At 35.6% G+C, this 18,626-nt stretch overlaps 1 protein-coding gene across 2 annotated transcripts in view; it reads left to right on the top strand.

Moving 5' to 3' along the window:
• The window catches only part of LOC306876618 (kalirin-like), a gene marked incomplete at its 3' end in the record, with an annotated part of 270,920 nt that overhangs the window by 197,116 nt on the left and 55,178 nt on the right, over window positions 1-18,626 (top strand). For both annotated transcript variants that reach the window (XM_079427930.1, XM_079427929.1), the window contains exons 33-34: window positions 688-790; window positions 13,958-14,204. In XM_079427930.1, coding sequence (XP_079284056.1) covers window positions 688-790; window positions 13,958-14,204 — 350 coding nt within the window. The remainder of the gene's footprint in view (window positions 1-687; window positions 791-13,957; window positions 14,205-18,626) is intronic.

The following is an 18,626-nucleotide window of genomic DNA, read 5'->3' as shown; positions in this document are numbered from 1 at the left end:
TAATTGATAGAATGTTTTCTGTAGCACGATACTATATTATTTCTTCAAAAGCAGATCGTGGAGAGATTTTATCGTCCACGATCAGAAATTGTCATATTGCACACCCCTAATTCATTCATATTTTAATTCATTTAATTTCCCTCTTTAAAACCTTTCACTGCTTTCCGCCATATTTTCAAACAAAACGAATCCTACGCTGCATGCTGCGACTGTGTGAGATTGTTACTACCTTTGCTTAATGCTGGACAGTATTTAGGTGAGTTTTTATAATCCTGGTAAACAACTGGTTTTAATCATAATACAGAATATTACACGGTAGGCACTAACTGTCGGGAATTTCATCTTGTGGTCAAACTAGAGTGAGCTTGGCGACCCCTTGTAAATCTTTAGACCCCCAGGTTGGGAACCACTGTGCTAAATGACTAAATGTAAATCTGTAAAAATAATGAGACCAAACACTACATTCATGAAAATTCATAACCATTTATGCATGAATGCAGGAGGCTTATGTTCATGTATAAACGTTTGGCATCTTGTTCTCCTTGTGCTTTCACCTGGCTCTCCTGTTATGCAAGAACAAGGACTGGCTGTATCTAATGAATATTATTACTTGTTTTAATTCATTATTCATTTAAAGTATTCAGCTTTTGGCACATCCCTAACTTTTATTTGTGTGTTTGGTTGCAGGGAGGCTGGTGAGGATGCTGACAGTCAGGGAGATGGCAGCAGTCAGCCGGACACAATCTCCATCGCATCCAGAACCTCTCAGAACACTGTGGACAGTGACAAGGTACAAACCCATAGTTCTGACCTCTGACCTCTGGAGATGCTCTCTGTTCTACTGAGCTGAGGCATCAGAAGCAGCACACAGGGGGGAAAAAAACATCAGGTGCTAAAGGACTTGTACTAACTAGCCAAACTTTGAGTCATTTAGATATCTTTTATAGACATATTTGCATATTGTACACACTATTTATACTGCATACAGTAAAAATAGTGTGAGTAGTAAGTTAACTACTGAACTGCATTCTTAGGTAAGTTCTGATCTGAACCACATACTACTTTTTTGCAATGCAAAGCTATAAAAAGAGTTAGAGTAGTAGCATACTAGAATGCTGATCTTTCCACTAAAAATCAGACCCCAACTCCAGACTCCGCCCCCTCAAGGGTCAGGTGATCATTGATTGATAGGTGTATGTCCCACAGGGTTTCCTTGCTTTAGTAATGGAGCAGGGGCTGTCATGCTCCAGCACAGATGATGAGTACAGCGCTCATGAGAGATAAAAAGATGTGTTAGACAGTCATGTTCAGCTATGAAAAGTCTCTTCAAACTGTGTGCTGGATTCAGCCCTCATAGGAGCTATGAGACGCCCTATGAAATCAAAGTAAGACACACTGAGCACACATGTTTGTGCTGGTGTTTTAGGCACTTCCATAATAGCTTGTGGTGTTTTATGAGCTGTGCGTTTTTGTGTTGTGAGGTTAGTTTGTTTTGGAGATGACTGCATCGCTGTGACTTGCTTTTGCTCAGAGGAGAACATTTGTTACCAACTCTTGATTCTGTCTGAAGAATATCACTTCCTTCACCAGTTTCCTCTTGCTGGGATTTTAAAATACTCTGCTCTGACTGAATTTTACACTGCTAAATGTTGCCTATCCTCTACATTGTTGCGTTGTTTTGTAAAAGAGGAAGCAGCAGCCTTTATATTATATGTGCGACATAGATTGACTTTATAATGAGACCGTGGAGTCTCTGAATGCAGTAAATTGTTTTGAGATGGACCATGATGACTGACTACTTGAATAATCATCCAGCAACCCGCTGGTTGTTTATTATGGTTGACAAATGAGTTTATCTTGATTTTTCTTTTTTTTTTTATTCTGGACTTAGACCTTTAGTATGCTAAAACTCATACGCTTTGGCTGTGCTGCTTTTTTTTTACCAAATTAATTTTAGATTTTTGTTTTGTTTTTCATAGTTTCCGCTCTGCCTGAATGGATCAAAACTTGGTGACTTTTTATAGAAATGCAGACTGAAGCAGAAAAAAAATCTAGTCTAAATGCTCATTAAAAAAAATTCACACCTTGGCTTTTCACAGTCAAAATCAACCTACAATGGGAAGTGAATAGGTAAAGACCCTAACACAGAGCAATTTTTAGTGTGTTGAATAATCTGTATCTACAGTATACAGTATATCACCCACAATGTTGAACATACACACAGACATGAAGGAGAGACTATAAAACGTCCTGAGTATAAAAGATCCACACACTTACACACCCAGAGGGAGTTGAGAGTCTATGACTGTAAGCTTTACTGTGAAAAACACATAAATAAATAATAAATAACTAGGAAGTTGACAATTAATGATTAGGGTAATGTCTAAATAAATATCCAACTGTATCAGCAACCTGGCCCAATACATGATAGATTCTTATATTTGTTTAATGTTTTAGCTTAAAGAAGTTTTTTAGTGTTGTGACATTCAAAAGTTTGCCTATTAGTTTATAGAAATGATGGTGAAATTAAGAAATTTGCATGTAAATACTCTAAAATCCCCAAATAAGTGCAGAAGTTTATTATTTCTACTTTCAAGAAATTGGTGTTCTTTCATTTAAAAAAAAAAAAAAAAAGTAACCTTAACCAAAAGGGTCAAAGGTCAGGGTCAAGAGTGGACCTCAACTCTTAAGCGCAATTATTTAGCAATTATTTAGGGGTGAATAAGATCAAAAATGACCACAAAACCTTTTTTCAAAACCTATTTTCAGGCGGATGGGAGCTAAAGACACATTCACAGTGTGTGTGTTGTATCTATGGAATAAGAGTTTCCTTCATTCATTCACAAGAGCTCAGGGTCTGTTTATTAAATCACATTCATCATACTGCATAATGATGCTTTTATCTGTACAGTTCAGTGCTGAACGCATGTCACAAGACCATCATAGGGCATTAGATATTTCTTTCTGGATTCATCTTAAGATGAAACTGTATTTAGATTTTTCATTAAAATGTGCAGTTTTCCCCTAAGAAATTGGTTTAAAAGCAAATGTGAATTGTGACAGATGTTTTCTTTAGTAGACGGTCTATATGTCTTTGATTTAAATCACTCACAACAGCCATGTGCAATCAGTTTCAAGGTATTCACATACTAACTGTTCATGTCAGATTAGTTTGTACAGTATGTACTGTATGACGGGACCTCAACAGGGTATGGAGTTGTTTTGCACGCAATTTAATGTTCCCGAAAGTCACTCGTCACAATTCTATACCACATGGTTTAAAGTACACCCAATATGAAAAGTCAACAAAGTCAAAAAAATCAATTAAACAGTTACACGCAATAATGATTGCAGAAAGCACAAACATTGCACTCAAAATGAGCCTTAAATGTAATGTAATAAGCCCAAATGCAGTAAAGATCCATTTCCAAAATAGCAAACGTAGAAAACATTGTAAAAACTTAATATATATATATATATATATATATATATATATATATATATATATATATATATATATATATGAAGAGTTAATTTGCAAAAACCGATTAACGCCACTTTAAAAAATATATATATATATTCTCCACATATAGTGCGATCTGAACCCAAAACGCATTTTGTCAAAAAAGCCTGTATTGTCCACTTTCAAGGCATCGCGAGTTCATGTTTTACTGCAGAAGCCGACAAGCGCCCTTGTTGTTTTTGAACAGAAGCTGATAAGTCCATTTTAGCGAATCAGCGCGCTGTATTCAGATCAGGTGACAAGGTTACTTTCACTTTGAAAAGATGTCCTAGCTGAGAGGAGTTTTGTCAAAGCTGACTAAAAGTGATTGAGGATGGATTGACGAACTTGATGAACCTATGATATCTTCTTCAGGGCGTAAAAGGAAAATAAAAGCTGAAACGTTTTCATGGAAACTTGAAAAAGCAGCGCGTTACAATGGTGAGGGAAAAGCTCGGTGTATTGCGTGTAATCACATCCATAAATCTATGATCACAACAACAACAACGTTTGTCAGGCATCTATTGTCATCTGAGGCGATTACAAAGATTAAACGAGTGTTTTTTTGTTTGTTTGTTTGTTTTTACTCTAAAACATGAAATGTGGAATTTTCTGCTTTTGCAATAAAACAAACTTTTAATATGTAAAAAAAAAACATAATTTCTATGAACTTTAATTTTGTAAATTTCCTGTATTTGTTTAGTTATTACTTATACTTATTATTATTATTATTATTATTATTATTATTAAAGGTGCCGGCGCGCACTGTAGCCTGTATCATTTCATATCAAACAGCAAAATAAACTACGTGAATGCAATGTCGTAATTATGCTGTCATTTAAGGCATGAAGTTACCAAAAAGGCGATTAAAGCTGCCTTAAAACTGTGTGCATGCATGCAATATGTTATATATGTGTCACATTTAAGAACTTGTCTCTGAAATGGTTTTAAAAACTGTCCTGAGGCACCCCAGCACTGTCTCCCTCATCTAAAACACCCGATTCAACTCGTCTGCTCATTAGTAGAGACTTTAAGACCTGAAGTGAGAAAATAAGATGCATGTCAGATCTGCGTCACGTTCAGCAGCAGCAGCTTTTAAAGCAATAGCAGGCAAATAATAACCAGCTGCTGTGATGTCTATTAATCCAAGAACAAAAGAAAAAAGAGGAAATCAATAACTTTTATAGCTTTAAGGGGTTCACCTATATTTAATTTAGAATTTAGTGTTTGGTAACAATTCATTTTCTCTATATTTCTGCTGAAGGGCACAGGTATGTCATTTATTATAATGGGTTCGTGTGAAGATTGTTTTAAGTTCACTTAAATTAGAAGTTAAGTCTAATAAATGTTAAAATTGATAGCTCTCAATTATACTGTAATGCTGAATGGCTACAGTCAATGGTTAAATATTCAGGGGGAAAAACTATTTTATAGAAACCTCAGTAGTATTGATATTAGTGATGATGGCCTTCAATCATAAAAAAGATGCCATTTAAAGAAATATACTGTCTTTATATTGTTTGTACATTGTACATTTGAAGATTGAATGTGAATTATTGCAATATAGAAGTATATTTAAAAACTTTAATGTTAGGTGTGATTAATTTTAGAAAAATGTGTGATTAATTAGTTTTTTTTTTAATCGATTGACAGCACTTTTTTATATGTATGTGTGTATATATGTTTGAGTGTATACACACATGTACATATATATATATACATACAAACACACACATATATAAATACTGTATATGTATACACACACAGATAGATAGATAGATAGATATAATATAATTGTAAATATAAAATATTATCTCTATTTACAAAAGGCCTTACTGAGCCTTTAACCTCTACTGAACTTAACCAATCAGAGACACTTCAGAGAGAGAGAGAGAGAGGGAGGGAGGGAGAAGAGAGCGAGAGAGAGAAAGCAAGGACAGAGTCGTGGAAGGAGGACAGATAAGTCGTCATGCCAAAGTGGATGAGTTTTAAACTTTTCAAAGAGAGCAGTCGTGTAAGTGAGCTTCATCTGATTGTTTCTATTTCTTTTTTGACTCTATAAGCCAAGTGTAGTATATCGGTCTCAGTGTGTGTGAGAGAGAGAGAGACGGAGGATATCAGGGCTTTATTGACCGAGCGTGTGAGCCGGTTGTCTGTGATCACGCTGGTTGAAGGTGTGGAGACTAGTTATTTTCTGAGCACTGTGCTGTGAAAGTGTTTTTTTTTTTTGCATGGGTGTTATTTCCCATGTTATTAGACATAAGTTGTATTCATTTATTAATATGTGAAATGAGTTTTATTGAAGCACAACAGCTGTCCCTCAGATGTTAGTTATTATTGTGTGTGTGTGTGTGTGTGTGTCAGTCAGCACTACAGCATTCCATAAGGACATTTAAATGTTACACTGAGGTTGATATAGCAGTGGCAGGAAGTGGATAGTCGACTCATACTGACATAAACTTCCATACACACCCTCTTTTTTACTATCATATTTAAAGTGAAAGGATAATTCTGCCCTCCCTCATGTCTTTGTTAACACATTTGAATCCATTGGGCTTTCTTACTTCTGTAGAACACAAAAGGACATGTTTTTAAGAATGTTTCTGATAATCTTTTCCAACTAAGAAGATAGAAATAAAATTCGAAGCAGTAGCCAGTGCGATTTGTTGTACAATAGATTTGTCTGAGGAACAAATTGAAATTCCAGCCATTATTTAATGAAAATGTCAGCCATGGCTTTCAAATATTAATCATGCTAAATCAATTTAAATATGTGGACAAAATATGTGTATTTTTAAATATACTTCAAAATAATGGGCAAAAATATATATTTGCTAAAACATGTTTCAAAATATATTTGTTAAAATAATTTTCTTCTAATATTTGTTTGGCTTTTGTTGTTATTTTTGAAAATGCATTTTAAAAATGTAAATCTTTTTCTTTTCTTTTTTTTTAACAACTTTGTTTTCTGTAACACATGAACTTAACATTTTTTAATAAAATCAGCAAAAAAATATACTTTACAATGTACAAAAAATACTACATTACAATATGTTAAAAACATAAATATTATTATTGCGTTAATATTCTACTAATCTAAATACTGTAAGATTGGAAATATATTTCAAAATGCATTTCAGGGGCAAGAAAATACATTTTGGTATATGAAGATTAAAACAAGCGTTGCCATAGAAGAACTCCTCTGATGATAAATGATAAAGCCCTGCAATCTGCGAGACCTTTCACATCGAGCCCATGTGATGTTTATGTCCTTTCTGACGCGTGATATTCTCCTTCTGAGACCCCAAATTACCTAGCAACCCGCCTTTCCTCTCGATCGCTACGGCGACCTGATACTCTGCCAAGCAGATGGTGTGAGAGTGTGGACGAGGATGCAGACTGAACGTATCTGCTGAACACTGACCAAAACTACATGCTCAATCACAAAATACACTACATAAAGCTTGTTGCATGCGTTTAGTAAAGTTCACTGCTTAACTATGGAATCAAAGGGAAACAAACAAATAAATAAATGAGAATTTAAATTGAAATTGAACAAACTTGCAATTGCAAGAAAAAGTATTAAGTATTAATATATATATATTTTTTTTTCCTGTTTCCCCCCCCTCCCCATATTTAACAGTGGCATTCTATTCAACGCCATTCGATTTCTATAAAATCCTCATTCAAAAAGTTTGCAACTTTATGAAATGTCTCTGTAGAAAATGAATGAGAAATATACTTTCAGAACCAAGACCACTGAAATCAGAGGCGTCATGCCCATTCAAAGTGATTTTGAGCCAAGTGGATTTTAATAGCCGAATAATAGCCGAATAATATTTTCTATATTTGATACAATCACACCAGCATGATTAAATCATTCAGCGTGTCATATCATCAGCTGTTAAATTCAAATCTCCATTTGCTGGCTTCGCTGAGCTAGATACAGACACGTTTTAAAGCACTGCGCATTATAACCAATCACACAAGATGCTGTTGAGCTTATGAATGCAATGACCAATCAGAGGTGTTCAAATGAGTCGGTGTTTTCTTCACTCGCTCGCTGACTGAATATCTCTTTCTGGCGAATTCTCTCGTTAGAAACATCAAAGTGCAGATGTGTGTATGAATCTGTAAGTAAGATATTAATTTCACAGTGTGAACAGCTTCAGTGATTTTAATGGGAGTATTTGAGAGTGCTTGAACTCTATACTGTCAGTGAAAATGTTCTTTGCTCTCTTTCCATACAATGAAAGTGTTATGATTAGTAGCCTAACTTACAATGTTTTAATATTCACATTAAATATAAAGTCAGTGGTATTAAAAATATGTTATGGCATGACACCCATATCTGTTACTTCAGTAAACAGACAGGTTTTTATGCATAGTTAATAGACTACATTATTAGGCTACTTTGACCATCATAATCTAGGTGACAATCGAGATATTTCATGATATAGTTAATTTTGAAAAAAAAAGGAATAAATAAAACAAGTGCTATTGTGGCTGCTTTCTTTTTCTTTTTCCTTTATTTTATTTGATATATTTTTAATATTATATATATTTTTTTTATTTCATTTTATTGTCTTTTTTTATTTATTATTATTTTTATTTTATTTTTTGTCATTGTTCTTTTAACTTTCATTGAGTTTAAATAAGTTATAAATAGGTGAAGCATTTTATTGTTGCCTTTAAGTCTTTGTAGTACATCCCTGCTAGGATAAAAATGCTTTTTGTATTAATCATCTAAAAGTGTGTTTAGGATCACTGCAGTATATATGGACTAATCTTGTTGCATAGACTCACTCTGCTGTCTAGTTCTGTAATCTTCACACAGTCTGGAGGAATATGAACTCAAATTAAACATTGACCTGCTGTGACTCATCTGGGAACATTTTGGTCATTTACTGGTTTTGCACTTCTTTCTGCTGGTTCGGATCTGAGCGTTGTATTTGGACTCTTCTGGCAGTGTTTGTGTGGTTTGGTCGGCTGATGGTGTGTTGTTGAGTAATATCAGCAGGAGTTGGATTAAACAGCATTCTCATTCAGCATGGTGCCTTATGATGTCAGCATAACATCATGTCCCAGTTTATAATTTGTACATTTTGTCTTGTGAATGTTTTTTGACCTGACTGATTTATTGTGGACACAGGTGTCCTAAAAAAGTAATCACAGCTTTGGTTTATCACATGAACACGACTGGAATTCTCACAAATGTGCATGATCCACTAACTGTGTTGTTTGATTTGTTTGTTTAAACACTTTTATATACTATTGCATTAACGTGAATATAAATACTAATTATATTTTCTTCTTCACAATACGACTATGAAATTCCACAGCACTCTCAAACTAAATATGGCTGCTTTATTAATGTTTTGTGCGTTTTATGTTTCTCTTATAAGAAGTGATTAATATGGTGTATATGTCATGTGTATAAGGAGCAGGAACTTGTTCTGCTCTGTGACCCTGCAACTCTGTTACATGTGACATTACATAACCAGCACAATCTCACACTGCATTCATTAAGAGTGGCCTCATTATGCCGGTGTAATTATTTAACTGTAACCCTTTGGTTCATAGTTCATACAGTCAGCAAATGACTTGTAAGAAAGTGGCACTTCTAATGAATTTACTGAATACGATGAATAAGACGACAGAATAGTCTTATCAGCCATTTCATATCATGTAAATAAAGTAATGTTAGTTGATCATCCAGAAAAAAAAAAATTAGATTTAATTGACTCATTTCTGAGCATGTAGATTAAAGTTAGCTAAAACTAGCACCATACAAATTCCATTTCTAAATAAAATGAAATAGATATCTACAAATATAACTGCTATTTCAGCTAGTTGCCCATACAACAATGCTCATTTCAATTAACTTGATGTACTAAAATGACTAAAGATTCAAATAAATAAATATTATATAAATATGAAAAAATAAAAATACTTATTTTTCAGTAAGAATATGAATAAAAACTAAAACTATAAAATGTGATACTAAAATAACACTTACTGACTGATCTGTCATAAAATTGTATTATGCGTGTTGTATTTTATTCAAAGGTTGCTCCTGAGACTTCATGAAGCTTATGAGACCTAATTGAGTTCTTAATTCAGTTTAGTTTGACTTTGTCCCATGTTTCTCCTAAAATTCATTGGGAGAAAAAAAAAAACTATTGAAACAATTAATGATGATTGTACATATTGAGATCCTGTGACTGCAGGAGAATCTGAGTATGTTGGCCAATCTGAATGCAAAAGCCAGGAGATGTTTGAATAGAAAACAAGTGAAATAATAAAATGAAACCACTTTTGTGACAAATTTTACTTCCATTAACTAATGAAACTAAATGATGAAACATTTTCATTTTGACTTCCTATTTTTTCCGCTGCTTTCTAGGTCTATTTTTTTTCTTTTTAAATCTTCATTATACACACTTATCTTTTGTCTCCTCTAAATAATGATATTTTTCTGACTGTATAGCAATCAAACAGCGTATTGGAGTGATTGTCGAGTTCTGTTGGGTGTGGAGCTGCAGATCCCAGTAGGACAATCTTCACTAGTTTATTTTAATATGAGCTTTGATCGCTTGTTAAGGCATGCAGAAGGTTTCTGTGGTAAATGGAGGAAACGGGGACATATACAGGAAATGCAGATGATGGTCTGATGTATCAAGCGGCTGCACGCTACATCTCAGTGAGGCTAGAGGAGTTTGTACTGCCCCAGTGATTGCTTTAGGACAGTGTCTTTCTGAGAGTGCGAGTCACTTGTCAGTAAGGCTGTGTTTTTTTTGGTTATTGAAGAGCTCTTCTTGATTTGCTGGATCATTCAGCAGATGTCTGAGTGTTAATGCATGTGATTAACACCTGTTTGTTCCTCCATCTGTTTACCTGAGTCTTTGAGCAGAAGATCTTCCGCTGATGTTTGATTATTAGGAGTTTTTAACAAACCACTAAAACTAAGCATTGCACTTTGTCTTGCAACATTTCTTGGTGCTATACAGACATGATTTATAACTCAAATAATGCAGTTTACTGAGGTGTTTATGCATGTTTTCTGAAGAAAACACTTGTGTTTTCTTCAGAAAAAGTTCAAATATTTTCTGGTTTGGTGTGTGACTTGCTATGGTTTGTCAGGTATTCAGCTGTTGTCTGTGTGTTAATATATGTGATGAACGCCACCTGTTTTGTAGCAGATGATCCTTTGATGTTGAATTATTCTGGCAGAGATTTGACCTTGTCATTTCCTCTATTTATCTGTCTTTCATTAGTGTGGGAAGGGCTCTGTCTCTTTCTCTCTGTGATAAAACACAAATGTGCTTTATTTATTGCAAATAATCTCACTTGAAATTCAGCCACTGCACAGATGTACTGTACTGTATATTGTTTTGGGGCATGACTTCTTCTGATTATGGAATTGTTTGAATTTATTTTTATATTTTTACAGAAATACACTGTGACCCAGCTGAGTTAGGTTTTTCATATATATTATGACTACAAAACAACATGTTAACTACTAGCATGTATGACATATTAAAATAAAGTTTTGACAAAAGTTTTAAAATGATAAACCTTACATTTCATACTTAAAACCATTTATAAGAAAAGATGAGTCTTTTTTTTTTTTTTTTTGCTTTGATTTGAGCAGTAACGGGAGACAGGCCAAAGTGGGCGAAGATACAAATCTTTGTCATTATTTTATCTTTCTTATTAAAAACTAAGATCAAAGATACACATTACAAATACATATAATATATAAATAAAACAAACAGTGCTTTATTTCCAGGTACAATAGTTGTATTTAGCAGGAGCATTCAATAAATTGAATCAACAAATATAAAAATAAAAAAACTATATTGTCTGATTCCTAAAGCAACTGTATTTAAGTAGTGAGGGATTTTTCTCTTTGTGTTTTGTTGTTTTATTAACGTTAAAGGAATAGTTCCCCCAAAAATAAAAATTCTGTCATGTGTCTGTCAATTCTGCCATGATTTATTTTTATACCATAATTTACTCAAAAGTTGTTTTAAACCTGAGTGAGTTTCTTTCTTCTGCTGAACATAAATGCTATTGTGAAGAAGATGGACAACCAAACAGTTGCTGGTCCACAGTGACTTCCATAGGATTTGTTCCTACTATCAAATTCAATGTGGACCAACAACTGTTTGATTACCCTCATTCTTCAAAATATCTTCTTTTGTGTTCAGCACAAGAAAGAAATTAATACAGGTTTGGGACAACATGTGAGTGAGTAAATAAACTATCCCTTCAATGACAGTCGGCAGAATGTTTAGTACTGTCCCTTTAAGACCTGCACGCATCTACAGACATCTACAGAGTCTGTATGTAAACCTTGTGTGTTTTGACAGTATTAGCGCAAAAGATAACTTAGTTCAGTAATCAGGCGCTGTTTGAAAGGGTTTTAGTGATTAAACATAATTTAGCGAATTAAACATTTAACCGGCAAGGCTTGTATGCAAATAATGTACTTTTGCGATCGTGAATAAATGCAGCGTCCTGTCAGAGTAACTCTATCTGTGTATGTCGTGTTGTACAGAATATAGAGACGGCGGCGCAGAACTGTAATTGATAGAATGTTTTCTGTAGCACGATACTATATTATTTCTTCAAAAGCAGATCGTGGAGAGATTTTATCGTCCACGATCAGAAATCATCATATTGCACACCCCTAATTCATTCATATTTTAATTCATATAATTTCCCTCTTTAAAACCGTTCACTACTTTCCGCCATATTTTCAAACAAAACGAATCCTACGCTGCATGCTGCGACTGTGTGAGATTGTTACTACCTTTGCTTAATGCTGGACAGTATTTAGGTGAGTTTTTATAATCCTGGTAAACAAATGGTTTTAATCATAATATAGAATATTAAACGGTAGGCACTAACTGTTGGGAATTTCATCTTGTGGAGTGAGCTTGGCAACCCCTTGTAAATATTTAGCGACCCCTAGTGGGGGTCACGACCCCCTACTTGGCCAGGTTGGGAACCACTGGTCTAGTGAACACTACAAAAGACGCTATTCAAACAACAGCTCCAGTGGCTTAGCAGTCTTTTTGACGCGATCGCCCCGGGTTCGAATTTGCATTTTGCCAAACTTTTTTCTCTCGCTTTTTCAAATCTCCTATTACATCGGAAAGGCATTCGTTTTCAATAAAAATGAAGGAAATAATCAAAAAGTTGAAAATAAAGGATCAGGTAGGGTTAGGGTAGGTGTAGGGAGGGATTTATTGTCCCAATAAGGCAGCAGCATCTATTTAATAATTTGAATTAAAATGTATCATTTACACTCAATACGTTATTATTGCATACTGTTTTATAATGTACTACAAACTGAAGTGCAGATTGCAAATATTTGCATTAAATAGTAGAAAGAAAAAGAGAGAAATAAAGAAAGAGAATGAAAATAGAAAATGTCTCTGCGAAGAAAAAATGACGGTTTTGTCAACATTTAGTCAAACTACAGCCCAATAGGCAGTTTCTCATCACACCTCTGACCTTATATGTGATACTTTTACAGCTGACTTGGCATCCATGTTAAACACCAATAATGATGAAACACGTGGACTTGCCAAAAGCAATAATGTACATGTCAGCTAGATCAGTCTTTTTGCTGTTAATATTTGAGAGCTTAAAAAGCTGTAAAACTGATAAGAGATGTACACTCTGAGCAGAGTTCATGTATCCAGCAGCCATAACGTCCACTCACACACACAGTGTTTTTCTCTTCAATCACTGCTGAAATGCCACATCTGATCAGGAATCAGTTTCCTGTTTGTGAAGAGTCCCTACTGTAACAGATGAAGACTTCCTCTTTCATATCTCTCTTGTTGTCTATCTCTGTTTTTTAAATTTTCATTCGGCATTCACTACATGTCCTTTTTATTTGAGTGTGTAGTAACACAGTATGCCAGTATTGAGACATTTTTATAATATGATGTTGTATAATATTTTTTTTCTTGACCACTTTGCTATTTGTGACCCTAGAGCACAAAACCATAAGTAAGCATAAGTAAGTAACCATAAGTCATAAGTAGTATGGGTATATTTGTAGCAATAGCCAACAATACATTGTATGGGTCAAAATGATAATTCTCTTATGCCAAAAATCATTAGGATATTAAATAAAGATCATGTTCCATGAAGATATTTAGTAAATTTCCTACCGTAAATATATCAAAACATAATTTTTGATTAGTAATATGCATTGCTAAGAACTTCATTTGGACAACTTTAAAGGCGATTCTCTCAATATTTAGATTTTTTTGCGCCCTCAGAGTCCAGATTTTACATTTTCACATTTTATCCGTGTGTTTACATTTAACTGAATACATCTGATTTCCCCCTTTGAGGCTAATATAAACCTCAAATCTGGCACAAAAACCCCTACTAAAATTATTCTGTCTGTTCCTTTGCTCTGCGCTCTAGCTCTCTGGAGGGTGTGAGCTGACGGTGGTCCTGCAGGACTTTGTGGCGAGCGGTGCGTCTGAGCTCAGTGTCCAGACTGGTCAGACGGTGGAGCTGTTGGAGCGGCCCAGCGACCGGCCGGGATGGTGTCTGGTACGGACCACAGACAAGAGCCCTCCTCAGGAGGGACTGGTGCCCAGCAGCGCTCTGTGTATCTCTCACTCTCGCAGCAGTGTGGAGATGGACTGCTTTTTCCCAGCAGGCAAAGGTAAGATCAGGAGCTTCTCAATCGACTGAAAGATTCTCGGTTCTGCTCTTGTTTTTAGTAGATAAGCATATGTAAGGTCCACACATTTGGCCCAAAGAAGGTATCCAATAGTGGATGAAGGTTTCCTGCGTGTTTGGTCTTTTCAATGTGCAAAGTTCTTCAATTTAAATTAAACTCTAATCTGACTCCATTTTATTATTTAATCTGACTCCATTTTATTATGACCTCGTATTTAGCTTGAAATGCAAATTGATTGTCTATTTCTAATTAGTATTCTTCTGATATTTGATTATTCTAGTTAACTCTTGACTTTATATTTACTCGTTCATTCGGTTGCTCATGTTGCTAACAAGGATACAACAATTGACTAGAGTCAATAATTACAGAGTAAAACAGAATAAGGTCAAATGTAACAATTTATTATCAGTCAGGTAAATACTGTATGTGTTATGTCAATTACATAGCCAATTCAAAAAGATCAAATCATATCAATATAAAACATTGAATTCTCAAAGATAAATCTACGAGTAAAGGATGCATTCCTGACTTTATAGAAATACATAGTGTGAAGTATTGAGACACACCACACTACGGGCTTCTGGCTACAGAATCGCCCCGAACCTTTTGCAACATTTCCTTAAGTACTCTGACCAAGATAAACATCCCTCGACAATGGAGACAGGAACTAACAATTGGAATTAGCTTTGATCAAGTCGAGTTAACACCTTTTGGGACAGAAGGTAATTTGCATGAAAGGTACTGGGAACTGACCCACCCTCTACAGTGTGCAATACATCTCTAAACTCTTAGGATCTGTATTACCTTTTAGTTTACTTCTTGTAAGAATGAGACCATTGTACCAGACGCCCTGAGACAATTCAAATGATACCAAACATGACTGTAAATATCACTTGCATTCATGTAGAACATTATATTCTACTATCAACCATTCTGAGTGAGCTGAGTGAAGGGAAGGATGGGTGAGGGGAAGGAAGGGGATGAAAAGGAACTGATGCATATATGAGAGAGGCATTTTCCCACATTTTCTCTCAGTGGGATGTGGAGACAGATGTCTGTATGTTAATGCACTGTGTGTGTGTTGTCCATCTTAGAAGTTCAAAGTGTCTGAGGTTCTGTAATTCTTACACATATGATTTTTAAAGGGGTCATATGATGCGATTTCAAGTTTTCCTTTCTCTTTGGAGTGTTACAAACTGTTTGTGCATAGATAAGATCCCTGAAGTTGCAAAGACTAAAGTCTCAAAACCAAAGAGATATTCTTTATAAAAGTTAAGACTCTACCACGCCCCCCTAAAACGGCTCATTCAAACACAACCCCACATGTCTATGTCATGGTGTGGGAAGGTTTGCAAAACACTGCCCAAATGTATACGCAAAGAAAGAGGGTGGAACTATTATTCTCGCTCTAGTATTGTTGCTGCCGCCGGGTCCATGTCATGGAGACGCTGTTTTTAGTTGTGAAAGCGAAACTTCTTTGTTTGGGCTTCCAAAAGAGGACACAACTAGAAATCAGTGGTTAAGTTGTATTTACAACACTGTTCCAGAACAGTTCAAACCAAATATTAGAGTGTTTTCAGCGCGTTTTACGGAGGACTATTTCCTGAACCTGGGAGAGTAGCCTACAATGCTGGCTTGCACAAAGGCTGTTTCTATAAAGTGGGGCAATTCCAACTTTGCAAGGATGGTCTGACACTTCTGACTCAAAGCCTGTAAATATGATTTCTTATTTAAAGAATTTGAGTAGTGTAGAGTAGGGGTCGACCGATTATCGACCTGGCCGATTATTGGCACCGATATTAAGCATTTTTATGATAATCGGCATCGGTCATTTTCAAAACCGATGTGCCGATAAAATTATTTAATTATGAAACGCGCTATTTGGCTCTGATGCAGCCTGTCGGAACTCACCACTCTGTGGCCTAGAGCAGTCTCCGCCCACCGCGCATCTGATTTGTTGAGAGTCAGGAGTCCAACCAATCAACGTGGAAGACTAAAGGCGCTCTCACACCGAAAGCGCTTGCTAACTGGTGCTGCTTCATCACGCATCAGTTATCTCTCAAAGGCAGCAGCAGACGTTGCTCAAGTTGCAATAAATTACAATCCACTACACTGAAGTTGTAAAAACCTCAATATTATCTATTTATGATTTCCGAGATGGGGGAAACGCAGGGGGAATCGCGGAATCCAGTCATATGGAATTTACTGTATAACGCGGAGTCACGGAATTAGTCAAAGTTTGGATGAATTAATCAAAAGTAGGTCAGTACACTTAAATCGACTCATGATATGGACTATCTGTAAACATTAAGCTGCTAAAAGACTATTTAAATATGAATTCTGCATGTTCGGCGTGTCTCTGTATATGTGAAAGGCACAGACGCGCGGTTTTGACACACACACACACACACACACACACACACACTGAAGTGCGCGACGCTCGCGGTGTATTCCGCATCTGCCATGTCACTAAATGAGGACATAAATACATGAACATCATCCCCAGAACTGCTCTGAGAGTTACTTCATGAGCATTTGACTGTTTCGTTTGAGTAAAATCATATCATAAATAAAGTCATATCATAAATAGGCTACAGAAACTTAAGAGGTCCTCATGGCAACCCGTCAAAATAAAAGTTCGGTTTATTTACTAATGCTACTACAATTATTAACTTTTGTTTAAAAGAACAATCACACAATACGCTATTTCTTACGTTTTAATTTTAATAGTAAACCCATTTGTTTGCCAAAAAATAGTTCAACTCTCATTTGATTAAAAGATAAATTAAATGAATGTTTTATGCCTTCATTTGCACTGCTCTGTAAATGAAAACTAATGGAAATTACTGTCACATAGGCCAAGACTAAGATACTGTCACATAGGCCAAGATTAGGATGACGGAAATTGGGACATTTCAATAGGCTATTGAACCAAGTGAGCCTATAACAGGCTATTAGTGTTATAGTTTCATTAAAATTGTTGCGGTCTTCTTCACAACTTCTACAATGGAGCTATGAAGACAATTAAATTATTTACACTTATTATATACATTGCGCTTTTTAAATTAATCAACTGATGTGCATTAGATGATGAATTGAATAGTCACCTCTTGTAGGTTATGATTTAGTCAACCGAAAATAATTAATGAAGAATTATGAGAGGTTATGCTATTACACATACATTTCTAACATGAAAATTATTGAAGCCAAATACTTACATTTCCCCAAGCTGTTTAGCTGTAGTATTTAGTATTCATAGGCTTAATCATGAAGCATACAGTGGCCCCACTTTTAACTCTCTCTTTATATATTACCCTTATTGTAGATGGATGCATGGAGGAAGACAAGAGTAAGAAGTGCAACCAACACTAGGGAAGGCCGTTTTTGTCAGAGCCCTTGTTATTCTTAATTTTGACATTCATTTTCATTTTTACACCAGACATATATATCGGTTCAATATATCGGTTATCGGTCTACTTGGTCTGTAATAATCGGTATCGGCATCGGCCCTGAAAAACACATATCGGTCGACCCCCTAGTGTAGAGTAGTGCTTGTTTGTCATTTCTCCGATCACAAATGCAGACATGGTAATGTTTACACGGCGTGATGCAACGCGACGCGCAAAAAGACAGTATAAGGCCGTGTTCACACTTGGCGTCTTTTTTGACTAGAAAAAGTTGACGAGCGATTTTTTTTTTTTTTTTTTAAATGAAAAACAAAGCTGGCAGCGTCTGTTACAAATAGCAGCTGAGAGCGTCTTTTGTTGTCATAGCAACAGCTGTAACAGTAGCCTAGCGCTGTGTACTGCAGAAATGTCAAGAAAGAGTAAAAAGTTGGCTCTTGCGTTGGCTTTTGAAGTTAACGGGAAAGAAAATGTCGATTCACAACGACGTTTGTGGGTGAACGACATTATACGGGGAAGGAACCAATATTATGATAGAGTTTTGTGCACATATCATACAGCTCCTTGTGCTCCGAAACTAGTACGAGCAGTCTATCTACCGGCACCTTTTCCATTTTTCTTCTTGTTGTTATGGAAACGACAGATCTCGCTACTCGCTTGTCATTGGTCAGCTGTCAAAAAGGCGCTTGACGTAGGGCGTTTTTTCAGAAAAGTTGAAATTTTTTTCAACTCGAAAAAACGCTCTGAACTGCAGAAAAAGACGCCGGCGGTGGCGTTTTAAAAAGCGCTCAGGACTTTTTTGAAAACACTGTTTACTCCATAGGATTATAATGTAAAACAGGCGCCGGCAGCTTCGAAAAAGACGCCAAGTGTGAACACGGCCTAAGTCATTATAATCAGTAATTATGTCCCCACTGGATGCAACAAATGCCTAGTTTATAATGGGTTTTTATCGTTTTTGTATCGTCGCGCCGGGACACGGCATCACAATACGGTAAGG

Source organism: Barbus barbus, assembly GCF_936440315.1.
Source record: "Barbus barbus genome assembly, chromosome: 11".
In the NCBI taxonomy this organism is placed as follows: Eukaryota; Metazoa; Chordata; class Actinopteri; order Cypriniformes; family Cyprinidae; genus Barbus; species Barbus barbus.
The sequence above is the reverse complement of the archived record's forward strand: the minus strand, read 5'-3'. Positions and strand labels throughout refer to the sequence as shown.